This window comes from Pangasianodon hypophthalmus, chromosome 20 (genome assembly GCF_027358585.1).
Source record: "Pangasianodon hypophthalmus isolate fPanHyp1 chromosome 20, fPanHyp1.pri, whole genome shotgun sequence".
Classification (NCBI taxonomy): Eukaryota; Metazoa; Chordata; class Actinopteri; order Siluriformes; family Pangasiidae; genus Pangasianodon; species Pangasianodon hypophthalmus.
In genome coordinates this window covers 7,514,202-7,531,162 of record NC_069729.1, presented here as the reverse complement: position 1 = coordinate 7,531,162, position 16,961 = coordinate 7,514,202, and the positions used below count along the sequence as shown (strand labels likewise).

Genomic DNA, 16,961 nt, shown 5'->3' with positions numbered 1-16,961 from the left:
ACCGCTCAGATCAGAGTGAAGCAGCTGAAATGGAGCCCTAAGACAACATGTCCAAGTTTGATCATCATCTATTACCATCTCTGGGAAAATGGTGAACTGTTGAGGACTGATTATACTGCATATATAATCTAAGTACTGCTAATGATCATTTAAATATCGACCCAACTGGCAATGAATCCGATATTGAAATACACTATACATATGGACAAAAGTTTGTGGACGCCTGACCATCACACCCATATGTGGAACTTCCCCAAACTGTTGCCACAAATTTGGAAGCACCCAATTGTGTAGAATGTCTTTGTATGCTGTAGCATTACAATTTCTTTTAACTGGAATAGAGTCTCAATCCTGTTCCAGCAATGCCCCTTTGCACAAAGCGAGGTCCATGAAGACATGGTTTGTCAAGGTTGGAGTAGAAGAACTCGAGTGGTCTGCACAAAGCCCTGGCCTCAACCCCACTGACCGCCTTTGGGATGAACTGCAGTGCTGACTCTGCCACAGGCCTTCTCACCAAACATCAGTGCCCGACCTCACTAAAGCGCTTGTGGCTGAATGGACACAAATCCCCATAACCACGCTACAAAACCTAGTGGAAAGCCTTCCCAGAAGAGTGAAGGTTATTATATTAGCAAAGGTGGAATGAAGTCTGGAATGGGATGTTCAACAAGCACATATGAGTGTGCTGATCAGGTCCACAAATGCTTGGCCATATAGTATTTAGTAAATTACTGGTACTGATAATTTGAATATCAACCCAATTGGCAATTGCAAATTAGATATTTTTGAATGGCAACTTTCAAACCACAATCAAAGGATAATCACAGTCACAGTGCACAACACTATAGAAATGAGAAGACTGGAGGAACAAAATGGTACTAGCACTATCTGGTATCAATCAGAAGAGGAGTTCCCTTCTGAGCCTGGTTCTTCTCAAAGTGTCTTCCTCATGCATCTCAGGAGTTTTTCCTTGCCACCGTCACCTCTGGCTTGCTCATGCTACTGTATTACGTGTTGCACCTTGGTCCTGAAGAAACAACATTTCATTCCAATGTATACAGGATATAGAGAGGAATGAAATAAAACGCACTTGACTTGACTAAGATATCTAAAGCTGCATCCTGGGTTCTGCATTCAAGCTACTTTATGACAATAACTATTGTTAAAAGCACTATAGAAAGTACTGTGGACAGTGAAGAAAATATATAGAGAATATTCCAGGATTCTACTGAAATCTAAGCACAACATTGCTGAAAGTCTCTAGGTTCAGAATTATTTCTCAACACAAATTTCAAGGTTAGTAAGGATATAAAATTAAAATCTCTTATTAATTGTCTATGCAAATCAGCTATATTGCTGTAATTTCACATTAATTTTGGCCAATAACAAAAGGATGAATGATATTAAGTCAGAGGAGGCGCTACAATCATCATGGAAATAAGAACACTCTGGGAATATAATGGTTCAAACACAACAGAGTTTCAACACTGCTCTTTTATTCCATAGTTTATATGAAGAATTTTACATATCTACTCTCTTTGTCAAGTTTTACATTTATTTTCGATATCTTTTATATCCAGTTCCTTTTTTTGTAGATTGAAATCACGATGTAAACATTATTGACTAGTAACTACAACATGATTTGGTAATTTGCTGTTCTTGACCTTTGGTTAAACTGCAAAAACAAAACAAAACAAAAAAAACCCTGCATCAACAAATAATAGGCTTCTCACAATTACAATTATTACCATATGCACTGACTTGATGAGCAGGCTAAATTCAAATGAAATTCACACATCATGTTAAAAACTAAAAAGCTGAAAAATGTCATGAGAGAATCTATAAGAACAAATAACCAACCAACAACTTATTTCAGTTATCATCATTAATCAATAAACTAATGCATGCTAACTGATAACAGCTAATTTGAGCATTTTCATGGTCAAAACAGACCTATACTGAAAAAGTTAATAAAGGTTGCAACCAAATTATAAAGGAGCAAATGACAGAAAAGGTCAAGGATGTTGGCATTTAGCGAGTGATGCACCAATATTAAAACTATTGGCCGAAACTGACATTTCGGGCACTCCGTACCAAAATCTGAACTTGAAAATTACTTAAAATTATTATTAATTAGTTTTTTTGTGCATTTTGTTAATTATTGGAGTTAATTCTTTTCCATTTTAATCAATATCATTAATTAAAAGCATTAAAATAAAAGTTAAAGTTGAAAGTGACATTTTTGCCCATTTCCTGCCCCTGAATATTCAGTGGCCAAAACTAGAGTGCATCCCTACTTTTGCTTTAAAAAAAAGTTAATGTGTACTTAATGCTTGCATAGCACTTTTTGAACAGGGTTTTAACAAACCTCCAGCATTAAAGAACAATTAGAAATCAGAAGAATTAATACTTGATAAAACTGAATCAAAGACAGAAAGAAAAGGAAAAACAAAAACAAAAAAAATCACAGGATGGGATAAAGAGAGTAATACATCTCTCTGTTCACATGAGTAAATACAAGGCATCATTAAGCCTGTGCATTGCATGAAATATTTAAATAAACGCAGCCCTTTCTCCAGCTCGTGTCCTTTTCAGTCCTGTGCTCACTGTTTATGAACAGCAGAGTACTACAGTAACTGTGCATATATAATAGGAACTCTTTTGCATTATGTGGTGTCTGCGTCTTAGAACACAGAAAGTGCCGTCAGCGTAGCCAAACCGATGAAGTCAAATCTGGTTACAGTTTCCTGGAGAATATAATTTGAAGCTGCTTCAAGATGACATCATATTAAAAAAAAAAAGGTCAGTGACTTCTCATTCAAGCATGATTTTTTTTTTGGAATTTAAACAAAAAAATAATAATGTGCAGAAAAAAATCCAAATCAATCCTTAGAGGTTTTTAAACGCCCTTAAAGTTGAATTGTGTGTAGTCAAAAAACTTCCCCCATGATTTGCTTAACTACAGTATGAATTTTTACATTCATATTGCATTGGGATTTGGTGCACCAAAATAGAGTAAAGCAACAGTGGTGAGATTCATTCTTTGAATAAATGTGTAAATTGAAAAGAACTGGAATTTGAAGAAAAAGGAGTGAAAATGACCAATTTAACCTACAACTTCTGCCACCATTAGCAAGCTTCTATGTCTTAAGGATTTCTCTTCCGATCAAGTTGAACTACTGAAGATGGATCAGGAGGAAGAGTCTAAAAGCAGACTGCAAAAAACAGCGAATGTCCCAGAATTCTTGCAAAATCTGAGGACAAGGCTAAAAGTCTCTGACTTCACCCACACTGAGCTGGAACCCATTCGCCAAGCTCGGGAAAACGGAACTGGACCTCAGTCGCGGCATTTCACATGCTTCTCATTGGCAACCCAGCCTTGAAGCTCAGTAAGGAGTCTTCTGATCGCATTTCCCACCTAGAACTTCTCTCTAGAACTTCTCTCTAGAAGTTCTGAGTGAATACTGCAGTGCCCCCTACAGGAAGCTCAGGATGAGAAGCAGAGGCCGCAGCACTCCATGCAGATCTCGAGGCAGTCGGCAGACTCGCAGCAGGCGTCGATGATACCGCAGTCCATGTCGCAAGGAAGCTCACAGTCACCGCATTCTTCCGATCCGCAGCAGCAGCAGAAGCACGAGTCATCAGAGGAGCATGAGCCACATGTTGCACAGTCCAGTACGATGTTGCACAGCATTAGGAACTCGCAGAACAGGCAGGCCAGGATGCAGTGCACACAGCAGTCTGACACACACAGAAAAGACATTAGAGATTTCTGGAAAATCAATGAGAGTGTAAAAGTGTAACACTGCACACTTGCTAATGATCATTAAACCTGTGTTCACACCAGCAGCGATGCAGAAGCTTGAAGTCTTTCATTTGCATTGAGAGTAGGTGATTTACAATACGATTTTTTTCTACAACAGGAATGTTTATATATATATATATATATATATATATAGATAGATATATAGATAGATAGATAGATAGATTAAAACCATTCACAGGTGAAGTGAATAACTTCTCATTCTGACATTTAGTGGGCCGTGATGCGTAACTTATATACAGCGTGGCACAGAGGCAGAGCTAGTAGTGTTGCTGCCTCACAGCCTCACAGCTCCAGGGTTCCTGGTTTAATCCTAAGCTCAGGTTACTATCTGTGTGGAGTTTTGTATGTTCTCCCCGTGTCTGTGTGGCTTTCCTCAGGGTTCTCCAGTTTTCTCCCACCTCCCAACATATGCTACATAGGCTACATATGCTAAATTGCTCCAATGTGTGAACATGCATGTACATGGTGCCCTCTGGTGCCTTTAGATATAAACCAATAACTCAAGACATTAATGCACACTAGTGACCAACATCAACTGGCTTGAGATACAAAATGGCTGACAGTGTGAACACAGAGTAAAACTCCCTGTTGAAGCCATGAATCAATAACATGGATTTATCAGTGTAATACAAGAACTTAAATAAACAGCAAAGAATGTCAAATAGAGTTAGGCAGTGATTAGAATTTTTTGATGTTTGAAGGATGTTAAAATTAATAGCCATCTCTGTTTAACCTTTTAAGTGACAATGAAGATGATACTGTGTATGGGCCAAGTTTCCAAGAAAGGGGAAAAAAAAGGGAACATTATTTTATAATAATTTTGCCCATTTTTTAAAATTAAAAATATCTTCTGATAGAGCAACATTTAATATTTATAACCAGATACTTCCAAAATGTTTGTGCAAGGCACCTAGAACCTACGGAGACAGATTCTATGGCTGTATTTCATGGGTACTTCTGGTGAATGCTTTTTTAATTGTTATGAGATATTGCTTATGAGAAATGGCCATGTGACCTTTAAAAATGGGTCGAGGTCAGTACAAGTTGGTTAGTATAATTAGGTTGCCTAAGGTTATACTATGGTGCATTTTAATGAAGATAGCTCAGAAAAGTCCAAAGGGTCCAATAATACTCTGGACAGATGGCCAGACAGAACAAATGCTGTGTCCGATTGAAACAATATAAATAAATGCATAACCTTGCCTACATATATACCGAAATTTTGCTCTCCTGATCTTATTCCAATATTCTATACTATAAAAAAACTGTTTGCTGTACTAAGTCTCACACTAACTACTCTAACTAGTAGGGTTTTAGTGTTGGTATTCTTAGACCATGGTCTATTTGTACTAGCGTGAGAATAGGTTTTTCAATTTCAGTCGATAAGAGCATCTGCTAAATGGTGTGAATGTAAATGTAAACTGTACCCACCATCCTGGGCCTCTGTAGGAATTTGCGAGCTGTTGGACTTTGAGCTTCCTTTACTCTTCTTGCTGCTCTGGCTGTTGATTGACGGGTTCGACTGCAACTTCTTGGGGCTCTTATGATGAGCGGACGAAGATGAGGATGTCGAAGATGCCGCCCGCAAGAGTGCTGCCCCATTCTTGACGCCGTTGCTGTGCACCTGGTGTTTCAGAGACTTGCCATTTTTCAGAAGTGCTGCAGACTCCGAAGGGCTGGTTAATGACTTCTGCAAGGGCGTAGACCTGGCCTGAGGTTGACCTAGAGGCGAATGATAAAATACAACAAAGATGATCGTCACTGTGGCCAAGCACTTTGTTAAAATATGAGGTCTTCCACTGTGCAGTTATTCTCCTCTTATAGTTTAGGGACCCAAAAATAATCCCAACAGCTGCATTTTTGTGGACTACACACTCATCCAATATTTTGTTTCCTGCACTAAAACTTTCTCCTGGAATGCTAATGAATACTAAAGTGAATGCTACTTACGGTATTATTGACAGCAGAGTTGCTGAGTTCCTAAGTCCAAAACCTTCACGTAAACACTCAAGTGTGTGCTATATCACAAATGATGACTAAACATGTGTATGATACGCTTCCCATGAATATGCATAATCCACTGAGAGCATAGTGGTGTTTTTCAGAGGAAGGTTGTGGGAGATTTACACCAGTTCAGGGACCTTCAGCTTTCAGTAAGGCCATGTGTCTTGATGGAATAAGTCCATGTGTTTGTAATATCCATCCCACAATAACTTAGCAGACATTAGCACTATAATTAAATTTATACCACAGAGCTGCTGAATTCTCAAATCTGAAGGTGTTGATTAATTTTTTATAACAGCACAGCTCTGATAATAGTTCCGGCTGTAATTCAATTTAATGTGCTCATTGTAATATGTTATAGTTTCTGAAGTAACAGCTCATTCACAGGGACTTGTATGGTGGATCGAAGCCTAGTAATGAATGTATTATGTTAAAAACTTTTAATCGTTGAGATGGTGAAGAGACGTTTAAATAACATTTATGGTATATAATATTATATAATATATAATATATAATAAAATAATGAATAATAAATAATATTTTTTAACTTATTAACTTCAAGAAAGAGAAAAAAGAGGAGCTGCTGTAATGCAAGTGATTACAGTAACTAAACTGTCTCAGTTACAAAGCACAAAATGTCATTCTTTAATAAATTAAAAACTGGCGAATTGCTGTGGTGTAAGCAGAATGAAACACTTCGGGACATGCAATAATAGGACAATAATCCACTTCGAGGTATTAACAGTAACTCCGCTTCGCATTTAGCTGTATCACACCACCTCATCATGGATTATTTTCCTTTATACAACAGTTAGTTCCAGTCCACTAATTTGATTGGTCAAGCAGCGTTCCAAGAGTGCCTACATTTCCTATAACCACACTAGGACATTTCACCATGTGTATCACTCCGTGCATGTGTGTGTTCGACCTGTAAAAATCCACTTCCTGGTTTGACACGATTACTACAGTATTGTTAGCGACATCATCAGAGGACATGGCAAACAATACTTTTCAGGAATATAACTTTTGACATAAAATATGAAAGCTTGTCAGATGAAGATGAAAAGGAAGAAGGGACACCAATTTTACTGGAAGTACCTTTAACAGGAATGTGCAAATCATTGTGAGCTAGCTAGCCAGTGTGCTATAAAGTGAGTGTGTTATAAAGTGAGTGTGGCTTCTTCGAGATCTATTTCCGCTACTGGCCACATTGTGTCCGAAATGTCGCTTACTAGATATTAATTTCTTGTTTATAAAACTGTTGTATAAAAGCAATATCACGTGAGCAAGAGTGTATAGTAAGAGTTATACTGAATATCAGCAGGGCTGTGGTTCGCCGCAGGCCTGCACCACCATCTTGCTTAAATAACAGCACACCTTCTACACTCTGCTTATCTGCAAGCACAAACTGTCCTCAGCTTCTTCTTTTAATTATTTGACTTCTTTTTCCTTAAGAATTATTCTTATATAAGCTGGACCACTGTTCTGTGAGGCAACAACACACACACACACACACACAAAAACACATAGCTAAACAAACATGCATTAAAGAAAATAATATCAGGCATGAACAGATTAGCATATCATTAAAAACTCTGGATGCATTTGTGTAAACAATAAAATAAACAAGGAGCTTAGAGAATTCAAATTTTATTCATAGGACTATTCTCCTTTACCTGAAGGACACACAAATAAAGAGCAAAGAACTTTGCTGCAGAATATAAATAAAGTGCAGCATAAATAACTAAAATCAGCTCACAAAATAGATTATGAATAGTTCATGCTCCAACTGAATTGCTTTTCTTCATTAGAAATGCTACAAATACTATTTGGCTAATATAACACACTGTGTAAGTGTATGCCAGGGGTCATCACCTGGCGGACCGCAGTCCAGATGCGGACTCAGCAAATTCTTTTAGCAGCTCAGACTGAGTACTTGAAAAAATAGTGTAGCTCAGACAATCACTGTCTGAAAAAACTGACTCTATTTTTCTAAACATGAACCACTGCAGCTTCTGCAGCTCTAAGAGACATTCCAGGAGAAGAAAATAATATTTTGTTGATAGTAATTATTGTGTATTAGTGATGTTGTGTCTTTGGTTGAGTTATATATGTGTTTCCTATGTAAAGCATTATAGATGTATCAGGTGATTGCCTCAAACAATGGCTCCCGTCTGATTGGGTAACACTTTAATAAGGACCATAAGTTTCACTTCCGCGTTGTTAGTTGACGACGCTACTGAGTCAAAGGAGCACACAAGTCCTTGACCGTGTCTTTATTTTGTTTTGTACAGTTTTCAATACCCAGTAAATAGTAAAAAAGGAAGAACTTGGTTTCAAGAGTCTCACTGAGTCATGTATAAAATACATGCTTGGTCTCAATAGCTTAAGTGGGCATTTTGGACCATTAGAAGGAGCCACACTTAGAGCAGCAGATTCTCTGTTGTGGCTTATCCAATCCCATGCATTATTGTAAATTATTTAGCTGAAGGCAGCTCATCAGACCAGCTACTAGCTACAGAGAGAGGTATAGAGGTCAGAAAGGGATTTCATCTACCCATTCTGGTCTGATCAGTTGATAACATGATTGGTTAAAATAGTCAATAAGGAAAACATTGAAACGATGAATGTACAGAGAAATGTGTTTATTCTCTGATTCAAGTTGGCAAAAAAGGGCAAAAAAGTTGTGGGAGTGCATGTTTTTTTTTTAATACAGATGGTCAGAAAGGCCACGTTCATTAACACGGGAATATACACATTGCTCGAGATGCGTTTACTGTATTCATTCATTCATCTTTAGTAATCACTTTATCCTGGTCAGTGTCGTGTTTACATTTTAGGAAATAGCACTAATTAAGTTTGTTAGGAAATATCAAATATCAAATATGGGTAGGTACAATCAAAAGTAATAACTGAGGGGATGGGCAGGAATGAGATTTAAAACCAGTGTGATGAGCGGTCAATGGCGCTAGTCAAAACTGCTAACGTGAAGCACCGGTACAAAACAAAACATAAACACTTCCCCTACAAATTGTCTTATTTATCGCAATAAACTAAATAAACTAATCACCAATGGTAAAGCATTAAAAAGTAACTGTTGTGCCCATTCAGTCATGTTAGTTGCTTTGTACATTCACATATTTTAATTACCCCTAGAGTATGCTTTAAAATCGTTTATCAGCATAACACTGGAAAGCAGTGAAGAACACTTTGCTCAGAGAAATTCTAAACCGAATACTTCATCGCTGGACATGATGTTGTTGGCAATTGTTCTCACTCAATTAATTAAAAACTCACATCCTGACTAGCACTAGGATTCTTTATTTGATTCTTTATTTTTATGGCGTATAGCACGGGTCAGTCCCTCCAGTTCCTTTCTTTACTTTTTGAAGTTCAGACATAAACTCCCTTTAAGTTTACAGCCTACAAATGTTCTAGTGTTCCTCTGCAAACCGCTTGGCGAGTTGTTCTTGGCAGCTTATTGCCAGACCTGCATATATTTTACTCCCGAGCACCACATCCTAATTACACTGAATGAAAGAAAAAATAAGTGAAAAGCACACCTTTGCTGCCAAAAGAAATACCCCTTTAAAATTTTAAATGAGAACCTAAGATAAGACTACAGAATCCTGTTGTAGCACTGATCATTTTCGTGACCTTAACATACTGGTTATGGGTCACACAGAGAAGATCCTGAGAGGGTACTGAAATTTGGACTTCACTAGAAGAGGTATTTTATCCCAAAGCCTATGAGAAGACAAACACTAACACACCTCCCTCTATTGCCACACTCTGCAGCCTGAAGCATATGAAATAGTACTTAAAAAAAAAGCATACATTAGACCAGTAGAGCTCTGTTGTTCTTGGGAAGCCATTGAGGTCATGCAACAACTAATCTAGTGTGACTGAATATTTTTTCATTCAGCCTTTTCATACTTCCAGATGTTTGACCTGTTAGAAGAAAGATGGAGTTCTTTTTTTGTTTGCATTTATGCATGTCAAATCCCTCAAGCTGCTAAAAACTCACAGTAGGCCCTCGTCTCTCGTTCTCTCCATTGTAACAAAAACAATCACATGACCACATTTCACTATGGGATCCATACGTTTAGACTTAGAAGGACTGAGTGCTGGTAATTGGCTACCACCCCCACTGTTCCGTAAACCCACCTATAAAAACCAGAGCTCTAATGTATACACGTCTGGCTTTGCCACGTTTACACTGAGTGTCAGTTTTCTGCAAAAATGCACAACACAGCTCACATTAGAGAAAGTGAGATAGATAGGAGGATGAAAGACATCTGGAGAATGAAATGTAACACAGAAAGTAGTAGTACTCAGATTTGAGCTTGGTGGCAAGGATATCCTTAAAGGCAATTTCTAACAACCATGCTTATTCTAAGTTAACCTTGAGACAAGTGGCTTAGCAATATTGAAAATAATAATAATAATAATAATAATAATAATAATGATTACTATTAGGGTCATTATATCAAGGGCGTGGAATTCTTTTCTTCTTCTTTATTATTATTCTGATATTGGAGTTTATCCCAGCCTCCAGGATCCACATGGTTTTTTAAAAAAATAAATAAATCAAACTTCACATGGTTATATTTCCAGTCATGCTCTAAAACAACTGAGAGAACCAATCACTAGTGGATCGAACCAATCACTTGCAAAATCGCTGGCTGTTGTTCAGTGACTAATTTTTTTTTAAAAAACATGAACCATCAGGACTTCTGTAGCAGATCCTCTTCTGGTGGTCAATCTCATGTCTAAATTCAGTCAAAATCACTAACTGAAAGCAGTTGATTGAGGAAATGAAGGATTTGCGCAGACTTTTCTAGATTTCTGACAATGAAAACAGAATGTTTAAAGACAACTGGACAGAGAAGTATGCGATTACTCTCCAATTCAAGTGCAAAACAGATGCCTCATCTGTTTAGAGTCTGTGCCTGTAGTCAGTAGTGGTAATGTGAAGAGCCAGTACAAAAACAAAACATAACCACTTCAAACTGATGTCTTATTTATAGCCAGAAAATAATAATTAATTGGTAAGCATTACAATGTAACTGTTGTAGCCTTTCAGTCATGTTAGTTGCTTATCTGGATGTTTATAAGCAAAAGATTTTATGTAGCTGAACCTCCTACATACTTTAGCTCCAAAATCGCTCTAAAATCTCCCATGATTGTAAAACGTTGAAATCTGGTGACTGTGAAAACCACAGAATATGATTTACAATGATTTACTTTATTTTCACCATTATCAACCCATTCAGTGAGCCTTCATGCCCTGTGGATGGGGGCGGGGTCATCCTGGAAGAGACCACTCCCATTAGGATAGAAATGTTTCATCATAGGATAAAGGTGATCAGTCAGAAGAACTGCATTGATTTGCAGTGATTCTTGCATCTACGGGGGAGAAGTGGACCCAGAAATGCTTCCAACATTATAACAGAGCCAATGAAGGGGTAAGGGGTCAAGCATTCAGGCCTGTATCATTTTCTTGATGTACGCCACACATGCACACATCCACTTGTCAGCAATATGACGAAGGATGACTCTTCTGACCATATCACTTTTTTTCCTTCGCACATCAAGCTCCTGCCCCAATAATGAACCCTCTTTCCAAATCAAAACTGAGATCAACTGGGCTTGCTCAGCATTTTATACATGCCACAGAGCATGACATGATGTTAATTGCATAATAGTATCATGCTGTACCTGTCTGGAAGCATATGCATTCATTCTGTTGCTCCACAAATTTATTCTAACCAGTCCTCTATTCAACTTCAAATATGACCAGTGAGAAAAAGCCAATTTCTCATTAGTATGAGAAAAGAAAAACACAAAGTCATAAAGTCACACAGTTATGGCTTTATACACTAACTAGAACCAGTCTTAGAAAAACCACAATGCTTTACAGTTTTAAATTAAACACCCTCCACATTCTCACACACAAATAGAACCACCCGCTGCTTACACGCTTACCACCGAAACTTTTTTGGGAATCAGTCTAACAGCATTTCCATAATCTGGTCCATTTCAGGCTTTACGACCGCAGCAAGCCAAGGTGATTTAACCTTCAGTGGAATTGTGTTGATGACATTAGGAAATTCAAACATTCAAACATTTTGTTAAAACTGTATTGCATATAGTTACAGTTTTGTAACTGTGACCCACTTTAAACTCTTAATGGATTTTTTTTTTCGCAGTCTCTGACATTGTGACAAGTGGAGGAAAAAAAAAATGTTTTAAAAAAATTATAGCCTTGTTCCAGAATAATTTGAAAATGATCCAGGTCAATATCTAAAAATCAAGACTTCAACATCAACATCAAAAATGGTCAAAAATCAGTGACAAAGCTGCAGTTTTTAAAATGTTGGGGTTTTTAATGTGTTTTCATATACTATTTCTGTTAATGATTTGGACTTAAGATTTCTGAGCAACCTATTAAGAAGTTGCTTACTAGACAAAAGACTGTCAATGGTGACTAAAAAGGGGCACATTTTCAAATATACTGTCTTACAGTGATTGTGTGCATGTGTGTGGTATGTGTGTGTGTGGGGGGCCATGTTATTATATCTTTGTGAGGACCAAATGTCCCCATAAGGATAGTTATATCTGAATGTGTATGAACCTTATGGGAATATATGGCTTATTTAAAAAAATAATAAATTGCCAAAAGTTTTCTTTTTGTTACTGAGGTTAAGGTTAGGTTTTAATTTAGGTAAAGGCATAATATTAAGTAGCTGCATTAATAATTACATCAGTGGAAGGTCCTCCAAAGGATAGTAAGACAAGTGTGTGTGTGTGTGTGTGTGTGTGTGTGTGTGTGTGTGTGTGTGTGCGTGTGGTCGCCATGACCATCTGTGCTCAAAGCTAGAAGGCAGAATGCAAATCAACACTGAAAACTGACCACAGTGCCAGTTCACAACCACTGCAATATTCTCTCTCAGAAACACACACACAGACACACACACACACACACACCACTGCAAACCCAGGCTTTGCTGTACAGTCAAGAGAAAGGAGTCTTTGTCTGGCTTATGGGTCACACATTTCAAAAGAGACATGCTGTGCATCTCTCGCCAACTCCCAATTGTGCACTATGGAGAGAAAACGAGCGTATGCATGTGTGTGTTTGTGTGTGTGCAGGGTGTTAGATAGCAGGATACAATTCTTCATACCAAAAAAGAACACCTTATTGCAGGCCTGATCCGTGTTTAGACATTAAAACAAATGAGATTCAGCCCTCAGGTGGCTAAAAATACACAACTCTGCCCCTTAATGACAGAGAACTTCACAGACAGGGTGGATAGAGGGACAAACAGTTAAGAAAATGCTTAAAAAAAAAAAAAAGAACGACCGGAGCAACTAAAAGAGGGGTGTGGACATCTGCCTGGCAGCCTAGTAGTCTAGCATCAGGGAGCTAGAGGTGAGTCAAAGGCAAGGTGATTCAACCAGTGATGACTGCTCCACCCTGAAACAGCACATTCTAAAACACACACACACATACACACACAAAGAAAAGGGCCTTTTCTACCACTACACACAACCCCTAATCTTCTGATGCATCCAAAATACAGTGAGTAATGGCGCCCCTGTTTTTCAGCCACATGGCAGTAGAGAGCAATGACTCAGTGCTCTCAATGCTCTCTGACTCACACTGAAGAGGTACAACACAAATACACACAACTACTAAAAACACAGCCACGCAAAGCTAAAGATGCATGCGTAAAACACTACGCCTAATGTTAAGGCTTGATCCTTTTCATTCGCCACCACCATGAAATGGTGATATGTATAAAGATTTTCATTTTGTGACAGATTTTTTTTTATAAAAGAAGATCTAAAATCAAGTTTCTCAGTCAAATGATATAGGACTATAGCTGGGATTCTAAAACTTTTCTTTATTTTTTTTTAACCAAGGACCCCTTCAGCTGTAAACTAAATTCCACTGACCCCTTCAGTACAGATTTATTTCATAAATAAACATTATTTAATTCAAAGAGTCAAAGTTCAATTCCATACATAGAACACATTAGGTCCGAACTTATTTTCGAGTTATGGAGCTTTGGATTAAAACTACTCAAATTTAAATATCATGGACTATATCATGGACCCCATAGCTATGTTCCATGGGCCCCACTTTGAGAATGACTGGCTTATAGCACTCCTAGTGAACAGAGGTACCAAAGACATTTAAGGTTTTGAGTCAGCATGGAAGATTGTGGCTAAGCTACAGTTTCACTTTCCATTGGATTCTGTGATCCAACCAGCTATGGGCTGAAGTGTGTCCAACTTTGGCCTGTTGATAGCACAAGAGGGATTAAGTAGCACACCCAAAAACTGATGAGAAGATTTTTTTGCATAGTACAAATCAGCCTGCCAAATCTCATGAAAAGTGTGTGATCTGTTCTATGGGCTGTTGTTGAGTAGAAAAGAATTTTATCCTATATAGGGGTGCTGTACATATGTTGCTTGGACCCCTCATGATGATCTGAGCCCCTAAGAGGACGAACCTTTTCGTTAAAAAAGACGGTGAAGGAGTTCAAATCGGACTTTAATCCACACTTGCCCTGGCCCATTTCAATGACAATCTCTAGTGATGAGAAGTCTAATTAGAGAATTTCAGAGCTGAGGCTTAAGCCATCATTTTTCACCTGCTTTAAAGAAGTGTATTTCCCCTGATAGGGCCCTTCTGAAGGGTGATAATGGATGAATGAAAAATGGCCGGAATTGAGCTTTAAGTCCTGTTGAGATTGAATAAATGTTCTCTTACGTCTGAGCCAGAGATGGAGATGAGAGAGCGAAAAAGAGAAAGCATTCCATCACATGAGATGAGCATATTCTTAGCCAAGGATATAAATCCCTGATGGGCTATTAGACGAAGGTCTTAACATAGGCCTTTGTTCTGGCTTTTTCAGTACAGCACACACACACACACACACACACACACACACACACACACACACGCTCATATTCATTCCCACACAAGGTGTGTAATGCGAACCCACTGTATCTGTATCTGTTTATCCTAACATTTGTATCTGTATTTGTATTCAAATTTAAAATGAAATGTGTGTGGCCTAAACCGGATTTTTTTGTTTTTGTTTTGCCCCGTAAACACTGGATAAAACTGTCAGCAGAGTGTGTGAATTCTAGCTCTGACAGTTTCTCAACCTCAGCTACATCACTAATTTTTCACGAATTTAGTTGGCTCTATTTCCCAAAATATAAACAAACTAGTATCCTAATGTAAACCACAGGGACTCAGACCAGGAAGTTACTAAGAACTGCCCCATGAAAAACCTCTTGAGTATAACATATTTAGTATTCTGTCTCACACACACACACACACACACACGCACACACATACACATACACACAAACACATGATGCCTGCATACACGCAACCACACTCAAGAATCAGGGTCAAAAATCTGAATGTAACAAACACTAGGAAAACTTCATGAAGAAACTGTGATATGAAGGAGGGCAGTAAAGAGTGAAACAACAAAGTACAGACCATTAAAATAATTACAGCATGCTAAAGCATCTGACTAAGATCGATTGCTGTGTGGGTTATCGATGATGTGTGTGTTGCTGTAGATCAGTGGTTCTCAAAATTTTTGCAGAAAAATAGGCTCATGATTTAACTGTATACAATAATATCTGGGTATTTATTGGAGCCAACGAGATTTTTATTTCTGAACTTTTCACCAACAGAGCCCATTAAGTGACATTACTGATGACATTATTTATTTCAAACCTATTGAGGTTTGGTCTAAACTTGTTTAATTTAAATGTCAAGTCAAAAAGGCTAATAATCACAGCAGCTTAATAACAATTATAATAACTTCAATGATGGTGTGTTGTGATCTGCTGTAACAAAAAATATTTCTTATAGAGAATATACTGTATATAGAGAATCAGGAGTAAAGTTGCATGAGGTATTGAAATGATCAAAACCTTTTTCAATAATGTGTAAAAAAATTTAATTATTATAAAACATTTAATAGTTTGCTATATTTAAACAATATTTAAACAATTTAAACAATGCTGTATTTAAACAAACCAACACTAATCTGAGATTTAATTCTGCCTATACGCAAATCAAACTGTGCCAAGTGCGTGGTGGGAAAAGTGGCTCAATCGGCAAGTGTATACCTAAGAAAAAATGGTTAAATGAGCAAATTATGTGAATAGTTCCATGGTTTAATAAGGTCAGATAAATTTAGCCTATTCAATTGTGGCTTAAGAGTAATGGTACAGTGACATGTACTGATTTCGTACAGTCTAGATAAAAAGATAAAAACAATTTTAGGGTTTAGGTCACACAATTGTATGATTACTATTGTCCTTTATTTGTACTTATTCTCATTGTGACAGGGAAAAATTGTTAAATTTAGCAAATATTTTTTTAAAAATAGTCAGTCGAGTTTATCAGTTATACAATAACCAAAGTTCTAATGTATGGAAGACAGTTAAAAAATCTTTCTTCATGTAACATTAGTGTAGCAGATCATGGGAAATACAATTTCTTAGCAGATATTTGTGAACAATGAGGCTGCTGAAAACCAAGATAAGCTGAGTATCTGTGGCAATGTCTGCTGTAGGTTGTTAATGGCAGAATGGCAAACATGTAAACATGCCCATCAGTGCTATTAAATATTGTAGGCAAAGAGCAATACATTTAGATGATCCAAATTGCTTCCGTGTTGGTCTTGGGCAAAATACACTACATGCTACTATCACAGGTGTAAACACCCGGGAATTGAGGTACATGACTGTTTTATTATTCCACCAGACAAATGCGGGACATATGGCTGAGGTTTGAGGATAATCTTAGAAATGATCTCACACATGTCGGGAAAATATGCACCTCCTTTACGTCAGGAAACAGCAGGATTACTGGAAAGATGTGAGTATATGTTGATAAATAGAAACAAATGATGCAGATGTGAGGTTTTGTAAGACAAAACCTCTGCTTTCTCTTATCCACATGACTACATGTGGGAACTGATGTTCTCTCACAGGCACACAAGAAAGAGCAGTTTAGCAGCATTTCATGGCTTTCACTGCATTTTGTTCACAGATATGCCGGCCGGAGGCACTTTGTCCAGATGCA

The 16,961-nt window shown here is 37.6% G+C and overlaps 1 protein-coding gene across 1 annotated transcript in view; it reads right to left on the bottom strand.

Moving 5' to 3' along the window:
• Positions 1–1,476: 1,476 nt before the first annotated feature.
• mdfi (MyoD family inhibitor) overlaps positions 1,477–16,961 on the bottom strand; it is a 43,737-nt gene continuing 28,252 nt past the window's right edge. The window contains exons 4-5 of the mRNA XM_026935267.3: positions 5,258–5,548; positions 1,477–3,741 (exon numbers count right to left, since the gene is read on the bottom strand). Of these exons, the coding sequence (XP_026791068.1) occupies positions 3,488–3,741; positions 5,258–5,548 (545 nt within the window). The 3' untranslated portion in view covers positions 1,477–3,487. The remainder of the gene's footprint in view (positions 3,742–5,257; positions 5,549–16,961) is intronic.